Source organism: Martes martes (assembly GCF_963455335.1).
Source record: "Martes martes genome assembly, chromosome: 4".
NCBI lineage: Eukaryota > Metazoa > Chordata > Mammalia > Carnivora > Mustelidae > Martes > Martes martes.
This window is the reverse complement of record NC_137891.1, coordinates 179445976-179455434: the sequence shown is the minus strand read 5'-3', so window position 1 is coordinate 179455434 and position 9459 is coordinate 179445976. Positions and strand designations below refer to the sequence as shown.

The 9459-nt window shown below is 57.8% G+C and overlaps 1 protein-coding gene across 1 annotated transcript in view; it reads left to right on the top strand.

The window, feature by feature from the left end:
• Positions 1-3667: 3667 nt before the first annotated feature.
• The window catches only part of PADI1 (peptidyl arginine deiminase 1), a gene marked incomplete at its 5' end in the record, with an annotated part of 41194 nt that continues 35402 nt past the window's right edge, over positions 3668-9459 (top strand). The window contains one exon of the mRNA XM_080801317.1: positions 3668-3759. Within this exon, the coding sequence (XP_080657443.1) occupies positions 3668-3759 (92 nt within the window). The remainder of the gene's footprint in view (positions 3760-9459) is intronic.

Sequence of the window (9459 nt, the reverse complement as noted above, 5' to 3'; positions counted from 1 at the left end):
CACCTCCTGACGCCCCAGTGTCTGTCCTGCTGTGTATTCGCTGACTCTCTTGCTGTTCTGTATGTCCCATGAGGGCAGGGACTTGGTCTTATTCACCACTGTATCACCAGCACCAAGAATAATGTTTGGTGCATGGCAGGAGCTCAAAAGGACCGTTGAAGAATGGGGAAAGTAAGTCCCCGGACATGGTCGCACCAGCACCGGATATCCTCCCTGCTGCCGTGCCTCCGGGCTGTTCCGGGGGCATCCTGGAGTCATGCGAGGGTCCCACGGTCACCCAGCAGCTGGCAGGCCTCTCCCCTGCGAGGGGCTGTGTTCGAGGCTAACCCAGGCACGTGCTCCCAGCTGAAGGTTCTCCTTGCCAGAGGGGAGGGGGGCAGTGATGTCATTCAGCTCCCCTACCCCTGCTCCTCCCAAATTTGATCAATCAAGCCTGATATTCCAAGTTCAAATAGATGACAGCATGGGTGTGCAGCATGTGCCTTTTGTGGGTTGTGGGCAGGGCAGGAACCTGGGCAGGTCATGGTGTCTGAAGGGACATGTTCTTAGAGCCAGAGGAGAGAAGGAGGGGGCAGGGAAGCCAAAAGCAGGAAACTTTTATTTTTTCTTTCTTTGTTCCTTCTTTTCTTCTTTTCAAGATTTATTTATTTAAGAGAGAGCGAGCACGCAGGCACACAGAGACGGAGAGGGAGAAACAGACTCCCAGCCGAGCAGGGAGCCCGACGTGGGACTCCATCCCAGGACCTGGGATCATGATCTGAGCTGAAGGCAGAGGCTTAACCGACTGAGCCACCTGGGGGGCCAGTCTCCTCATTTTTCTTTAGAGACAGACTTCATTTTTTCTCTAATAGTAAAAACATCCGCTTCTGAAATTTTCAAACAATATGCAAAAGCATAAGGAAGAAGGTAAAGTGAAACAAAATGAAACAAAACACAAGAACCCTGACATTCTATCTCCCAGGGATCCAATCAACAATTAAGAGCCAATCCAGGGTCCGATGGCCTGGGTTCAAATCCTGCCTCGACCACTTGCCAGGGTCAGATCTTGAGAGGGTCCCTTAGCTTCTCCATGCCTCACTTTCTCTGTGAAATGGGGATGCACGGATGTTCCTCTCAGTCTCTGTGCCTACTCTCCGCTACTCCCTCCCTCTTTCCTCTGGCCCTGAGAACATTTCCCTTAAGCTGCTGTGACCTGCCCGAGGCCCCTGCCCCACCCACAACCCGCAAAAGGCACGTCCTGTATACCCAGGCTGTGGTCTGTTTGAACTTGGGTTCCCGGCTTAGCTGTTACCTGCCACCTAATATTGTGGTGAGGATTAGGTGGGTGATGACACGGAAGGGGTTGAGAACAGCGCCCAGCACATGGTCAGTGGCCAACAGGTGTCTGCTAGCATCTCGTCACCCTTGTCACCGTCGTCACCCTCATTTTTGCAGACAACTCTTCATGCACCAACCTGCCTTCTTCCCCTCCTCCCTCTTTCCTGTCCGTCCGTCCGTCCATCCATCCATCCATCCATCTTCCTTTTTTTTTTTAAAAAAGATTTTATTTATTTATTTGACAGGCAGAGATCACAAGTAGGCCGAGAGGTGGGCAGAGAGAGAGGAAGGGAAGCAGGCTCCTTGCTGAGCAGAGAGCCCGATGCGGGGCTCGATCCCAGGACCCTGGGACCATGACCTGAGCCGAAGGCGGAGGCTTTAACCCAGTGAGCCCCCATCCATCTTCCTTTAATGGGAATATTCCCATGTGCTCTCTGAGAGCCCGCTTTTTCCACTCCACTTTACATTACGTATGAACAAAATGGCTCAGGTTCTCCTTGGTGGGGGTAGAAACCCCTTGGGTGTTGTGTTGCTAGGCTCTGTGTCCATGGGGGTAAACCTAGACTTTGCGTCGGTGCCATTGGGTATAAAGAACTTTGTAGATGGGGAACACTCACCGTCGGATGTGTTGGCCTAAGAAAGACGTTTCAGGAAGATCTTGAAAGTGAAAAGTAACCACATAAATGCTTATACGATTTTTATGTTTCCCGTCTTCCTCCTCGGACAGGGGGTTCCCGGAGCAGGGACTGTGTCCCCCTCCTGCCTGTTCAGACTGGCAGTTCCCCAGGTGAGGGTGCTGCTCTGTCTCCCCTCTCTCTTTGGCATCCTCCCACCCCAGACCTGTGGACGGCGGCAGTCCTGGTTGTGCGTCCTTATTCTGCCCGGTGCAGTGGCTGCCTGGGAGCAAGAGGACCCCGTGGCCGAAGGGGTGTCCAGTGCCTCTCAAGGGAACTCCCCTCCTCCTCCTCCTCTTTGCCCAGTCTGATGGGAACATGGCACCCGTAAAGTGTTACTGTCTTCGCGGGCCTTATAGACACTTCCTAAATGGGAGCCCCCGGCCCCCCTGCCCACCCCTAGCTTTCCCCGTCTCTCTGATGACAGCTCTGTCCTTCCAGCTGCTGCGGCCCAAGCACTCCCGTCATCTCTGACTCCCCTCTTTCTCTCGCACCCACACCCAACCTGCCCGCATCCCTTCCCAGCCCTGTCCTCAGGAGACATTCAGAACGGAACTGCTCCTCCCCGCGGTCACGGCTGCCCCTAGGACCAAGCCACCATCGTCTCAGCTCTTGTGGGGGCTCCCGCAGTATCAGTGCTATCGGATCAGGACTGTGGTCTCTTTGATTCTTGGCTGCGTCCCCATCGCCTACAGGAGTGCCCACCACGGAGTAAGTGCTCCGCAAACGCTTGTCAAGTGAGCGACCGGGGTTCCACGAGCACCCCCAGAACAGGCGGGGCTGCAAAGACGGGATTTTGAGGGATGAATCAGGCCTCCCCAGCCCCTTGCTCTGAGCGCCTTGTGAGGTGCCCTCCCCACTGGCTGGCCGTCTCTGGAGTTGGGGTACAAGGCTCTAGCCTGAGCTTCTGGGGATGGTTTGGTGAGTCAGGAGGACCTGGGTGTCAGCCGTGGCTGTCCTCCCACTGACAGTGGGTCCTCTCCTCCCTGTAAAACGAGGATACCAGGAAGAGGTGTGAGCGTTTCTTTCAGCGAATGCTGGGGATCAGGCCCTGTGCTAACCCTCGCACGCGTAGCTCATGTATCCCCACATCCGTCCGATGGAGCAGGCGCAGTTGCCATCTCACGCCTGGGAGAGGAAGCCACAGAAGGGTGGAGCGTCTGCCCAAGGTCATAGGTTGTAAGAGGCCAAGCCGGTATTTGAACCCCGGAGGTCTGACTGCCCCATGTTTTGGATGTGTGAGATCGGGATCTGCTCCCGGCATGTCATCAGCCCTCAGAAAGTGCTGACGTTGTGACTGTGAGGGTTCAAGCGCCCAGGTCTGAGGCTGGAGTCAAAGCTAGGGAAGGAGAGATAGGGCCCACGGGGAGCTCCTGGGGGCAGCTGAGCCCTGCTCCATCGGGGCCCCCAACGGAAGCCTCCATTTCCCATCTCTCTGAGAGACCTGGGGTGCCTCCTCCCTGGCCTCCTGGGTTGGCAGGCCTGAGTGAGAGGGCTGGGCGGGGAGCCAGGAGGTGGGGACTCGGTTTAGGCAGCTAATCAGGTCACAGGGTGAAATTAAAAGGGAGGAGGAAAGCACCGACCCATCAGAACGCAGGCTCCTTTCTGGCGACTTGGTGCCCAGGACAGGAGCCCGGGAGATAGGAAGAGCAGAGCCCGGGAGCCCGGGGCACGGGATGGCCCCGCAGAGATCTGTGAGGCTGTCCCTCAAGAAGCCCACCTATGCCGTGTGTGTGGTGGGAGTTGAGACATCTGTGGACGTTCACAGGTGAGAACGGAGAGGTACCCGTCTGGGTGCAGAGGGCTGGACTGCACCGGAGGACCCCGAGGCCATGGGGTGGGTGCCCGCTGGACACATCGAGCATGCTAGAGGGTGCTGGTAGGCGGTTGTTCAGAGTGTGGAGCAGGTGGCCTGGATGGAGAGCCTGGGTATCAGGGAGGAGCTAGCGTATCAGGCCCGTCTTGGGGCTCCGTCTTTCCTGGGCACCTGGGGTCGGGTCTTTGGCCTCAAGTCCCTGGATCGGGGTTCTAGCTCTGAGCCCCGGGCTCTGTGTTCTGACATCAGAGAGGCGCTGGTGTGCGGCACCAGAATGAACTGGTACTCAAGACGGGGAGCAGGACTGGGCCACCCTGAATTTCTCCCTCTTTCTTGCCAACAGCCCTTCTGTCTGAGGTGGAGGTGTGGGGTGTGTGGCGGCTTGATCCTTGGAGGCCGGCCAGGGTGATTGGGATCAGGAGGGAGTGTCAGAGGGATGATTCAAGGAGTTAATAAAGAACAAGAACCTAGAACAAGACCCGGGCTTGTGTTTGCCGCAATGATGACGGTGCCGGCGGTGATGGGGGCCTTGGTGACATCTGAGGGGCCCCAGGAGAATCTGCTTCTCCTGTTGGCCCAAGTCTCTGACCTGTCCTGGCTCTGCCCAGATGGGGGCCCAGGGACCTGGTCTGGCTTCAGTTTCCTCACCTGGCCATGGAGGGAGAGGGACTTGGGGGTCTCGGGGGGCCTTTCCAGCTCTGATACCATCTATGGACTCCATTCTGTCTGGAACTATTTAGGAACTCCATTCCTGCTGGATAAGAGGGGGCTGGAGCCCCTGCAGATAAAGGGCTCAGGGTGGGGGACCCCCTCTCAGAGGAGGCGGGGGCTGGGGAGTCTGTCCCAAGGTGGGATCTGAGCTCCCACTGCCTCCTGGGTCTCAGTTCCTGTGCTGTCCCAGTCTGGTTGTGCATACTGGGTCTGCCTTCCCGTGTGGCCTCCGGTGAGCCCCTGTCCCAGAAACCCTCCGAACCCTGCTCAGAGTGGCCTGGGACCCCGGTGACAGGGCTGAGGAGGGGGAGCCAGGACGCTTGGAGGCCAGACCTTGGCTCTGAGTCCTGTTGGGAGTCCTGGCATGGGGCTGGTTCTCTCGGATCTGGGTGGGTAGCCGAGATTCCCGTCCTTTTAACGTAGCATTTCCCCGGCTTAGCAAATGGGAAAATAGGACGCCCAGTTAAGTATGCATTTTAGGTAAACAAAATAATTGTTTTTAGTATATCCTATGGGACCTACTTATGTTTTTAAAAACTGCTGCTTAGCTGAAATTCAAGTTTAGCTGGACATCCGACTTTATCTGGCCACCCAGCTCTAACACCAAGGGCAGGGAAGGGGCTGCTAGCAGGCCCCCCGCTGTCCGGATTCCAGACCTCTGCTCTCATCCTGGGGGGTGGTTGTTTCCGGAAGGTCATTTCAGAAACTTGGGCCCTACACGGTGCTGCTGACTAAGGCCGGAAGCATTTTCCTGGGAGCCAGGAGACATGGGTTCTAGTCTGATCTCAGCAGCTGACTTGCTGTCTGGCGTCAGCCAAGTCACCGGCCCTTGCTGGGCCTCATTCCTTATCTAAGCCTCAACAGAGTGAGCTGAGTCCCATCTTGAGTTCAGCGTGGAGGTCAAGGGCCCCGATTCTGGACAGACTCGGCTTCTCATCCTAGCTCCATTTGTGGCTGTGTGACCCTGGGCAAGCCGCTGTCCTTCTCTGGGCCCTGGTGTTCTCATCTGACAATGGGGTGGGAGGGGGAATAAACGAGATACTGCGTGTTTAGGGCCCCTGGAAGCTGGAGGGGGTGCTCACCGCTCCTCCGGTCCCTGTTCCTCCCATCACGTCTCAGAGGGTGGGAGGAACAGAGGACGGATTAGACTGTGAGTGGGGTGGGAACGGAGGGCGGTTCCCCTTTGGGATCACCCAGCACCCCAGCACCCTCAGATTCGGGCCCTGGCCTAGTGGCGGAGCACAAGGAAGCTGCCTGGGTTGGCCACAGCTGCTGCGCTCCGGTTGACTCTGGGAGGAGGGGGGCACTCCTTTGGGGCCCTGAAGTGAGCACTTTCAAGTATTTTATTTTGAATGTGGGGCTCGGACCCATGACCGTGAGATCAAGACCTGAGCCGAGATGAAGAGTCGAGCACTTCACCGACTGAGCCACCCAGGTGCCCCCCGAGTGGGCATTTTGAGAGACCCCCACCCAACAGCCCTTAGGGAGCCTTCATCCTGGGCGTTGGTCTTGACCAGGGGTGTAAAATACTGAGGGTCTCTAAGCTAGAAAATGGAAGTTTATTTGTAGCAAGTTGGTTTAAAAGGAAAGGAAGAAACCGCCCCCCCCCCCGCCCCGACGTCTGGTCTGAGATAGGTAGAGAAGCGGGCATGGCATTATCAGCCTGGGAAGGCTTGAAGAGGAACCTGAAGTTCACCCAGGGCCCGGGCTGGCTAGGATGATGAACTTGGGGCTCCTCCACGCCCATTGCCAGGTGTCCTGCTCCAGCTGAGGCCAAGCAGCGGGTTTCTACTTAGCCTTGCTGATTGAAGGGGAAAGCCCCCCCACCCCCAGGAGGCTAAGCCCCCCAGGAGAGCCAATGAGGGTGGACATGTGGGGTGATGAATTCCCCCAGGTGCTGTGTGGACCTTGTAGAGAAATATTTGTGTTTGGGGTAACTGTGTGCCCCAGCCCAAGGAACCCTTAGAAATCCCCTGACTCAGGATGTGCTATAGAACCCCCCCACCGAAGGACTAGCTCCCCACCCTGAACCATCACCCCAGCAGACTTGCTCCCCACCCCCAACCCTGACCCCCCCGAGTCTGGTCAGATTACCCTGGTTGTCCCTGTCCTCGCTTGGAGGTGGCCCCCAGAGGACGCATGCCAAAAAAGAGGGGAGGGTGGGGAGTGTGGGGAGTCTATCCGTGGTGCGGTCTGGCCCTCCTTGTCCGCCCAGAGGCCAGAATGAGAGCCCCAGGCTGGAGGCTGTAATGAATGTTTACTCTCTGGCCGGGAGAAGCTAGCCAGGGGGGGGAGGGGGAAGAGACATCCTCCGGGATCTCTCCAAAGCCTCCCTCAGCCCTACAAAAGCGTAGCAAAATAGACTCTTCAGGCCAGACGGGTAACATTCGAGGCGCCCAGGGAAGAGGGACTCCGGCGGCCTCTCCGAGGAGCTGGAGAGAGGCCCCAGGCGGCTGCTTTTTCCTGGGGTTCTGTGTATTTTAAAAAATGAAAATGCCAAAACAGAGTTATAAAACCTGTGGTATATATATTCTTAATGTTTACATTGAATAAATTGATGCTTTTAACGTGCGCAGAAGTACAGTGAGGTATAATTGTGCGGCTCACCGGGTAATTACCGGATTGCTGCAGACACTAATTCGTAATGACGGACGGACTCCGAGAGCCGGGCTGGACCAGGGTTTGAAAGCCGGGTGAGGACCGTCTCTCTTCCTGGCTCCATCCTGGGCCGCACCGCATTCCTTCGTTAGAAGTAATGTTGCAGATTGAACGTGAGGTGCCTGGAGACTCTGGGCCCGGGGTCCTCCCCGCCCTCCGCGGGGTCCGGACATGGAACGTGCGCTGTATGTTCTTGGGAGAGAAAATGTTGGCGTCGGGGCGGACCTCTGAGGTCAGCCACTGTTTAATCCTACAGGTGTCCCTTCCTCCCTGGTTCCCCTGGCCACCTGCCATTTAAGACCACGGGCCCCTCCCCGTCGGTCTCTCTGTCCTCCCCTCCCTGCCCCTCCCATCATTTCCAGTTTGGTTTCCCTTCCAGCTCCCATCACTGCCAACCCCCAGCAGTCCCGTCTCCCCCCAGTCCCTGCCCTTCCTCGCTCGGTGGGCCCACCCTCTAGGGACCCCGAGAGAACACTTGAGACGCCTGGAATGGGAGGGTCGCTCCCAGGAGAGGCAGATTCCTCCCAACCCCAAAATGCTCTCCTTGTCACATGTCCTCATCTTTGCTCCGTCCAGAGAAGGTTCCACTCCCTTCTCGGGGGCTGCTAAGCGGCTGTTTAGCTCTGCCAAGGGGTCCTGAGGCTCGAAGATGTTGTGGGTGGTATGTGGGGCTAGCTGGCAAATCCCCAACCAGCTGAGGTCGTCAGCTACCGGGGGAGCCTGGGACGTGGGCCTCAGCTGTGGGCCCGGACAGGTGCCATCGAGACACCTGTGTGTGTGGGCTCCTGGCTCTCGGGGGCCAGGGCCGAGGGAGCTGGGACGTACTGGCTCTTGTCAGGGCCCTGCCGTCACAGGAGGCGCAGAGCTGTGTTTGGCCCTCCAAATGCCCCGGAGAAGCCAGTCACCCTGCATTGGAGCCCAAGGCCACTTGAAGCCCTTAAAGTGCTCCAGTCACGTTTATGACCCTGCCTACCCCTACCTGGGTCACGGGCACCGTGCTGGGAGAGGTGGGCTAAGGCAGGGTTGAAAACTCCACAGTCGGCCCTGCCGTGGGTACAGCTATGTGGTCTGAGCCGGGCCGAGCCGAGGTTGCCGGGCCCAGGTTCCTCACCTGGGATGGAAGGCTGGCCACCATCCTCACTGGGTCCCTCGTGGTGGGGCTGGGGCCGCCGGAGAGCCAGTGCACTGACTTCGGAGTCATGACCTCTGGCCGGGGGTCAGGCGTGTACTTGCAGGCTGTGTGACCTTGGGCCCATCGCTTAGCCTGGCTGCGCCTGTTCTGCCCCTGCATGACGGGGATGATGTTGCTTGTTGTTCCTACCTGCGGCTTTGGCCCCCATTTTACAGATGAGGAATTTCATCTTGCATGAAATGTGTACGCACAGGCATGCTTTGCTTTCTGCAGTCGGGGAGCCCGTGGGTGAGAGGGAAGAAGTGACTCACCCGTGACTTCCCATCCATAGCTCTTGGCTTCTCTCCGGGGGCGGGGGGGGGGTAGATTCTGGTCCCCAGCCCCCATGTGGCTCTGCTGGGGGGCGCCAGCGGCGGAGAGCCCTGTCCTCTCCTCTCCAGCCCTCACTCCCAGGAAGGCAGGGGTCCGCTTGAAAGGAGGCCTCCCCTGCCTGGGCCCTCCTTCCAGGCCCTGGGTGTGCCCCTCCCTGAGCAATGACAGAGCATAAGCTACCCATGATTGTTATCACTGGGAAGGAAGGAAAGAGAGAACACAGCCGCACCCTGCACCCTTCTAGATTTAGGAGAAAGTGTCTGCCTGTGACGTGGGGTCTGCAAGGGGCCAGACACAGCCAGCGCCCGGGGAGGTCCGAGGAGAAAGCCACACTGGGGTGGGGAAGCTGGGGGAACCTTCTGGGGCCCTTGCCCCATGGAGGGCATTTAACAGATCCTCCTGAAACCTACCTTGTGTCCAGGTCCCTGCTGGGCTTGGCACTGGGAGGTGATACAGTCCGTACCCGTCGGTGAGGGACTTCGGTCTTCGTCTGGGAGCAAAAGGAACTTCAGGTTGTGGATGTTAACCACCCACATTTTTGGTCAAGTCGGGTAGTGAAGGGAGGTACGTGGATCCTCTTATCTCCCAGCCTTCTCTCCAGGATCTGCCCTCTCCCCATGTCCTTTGTGACCATAATGACAGTGGGTGGCACTGTAGCAAGGGCTCACGGCCTTACCTCAATGAAGTGTCCCAACAACCCCACGAGGTGTGGACAGCTATGATCCCCATTTTGCAGACAAAGACATGGAGACACAGAGAGGTCGAAGGCTTGCCCCAAG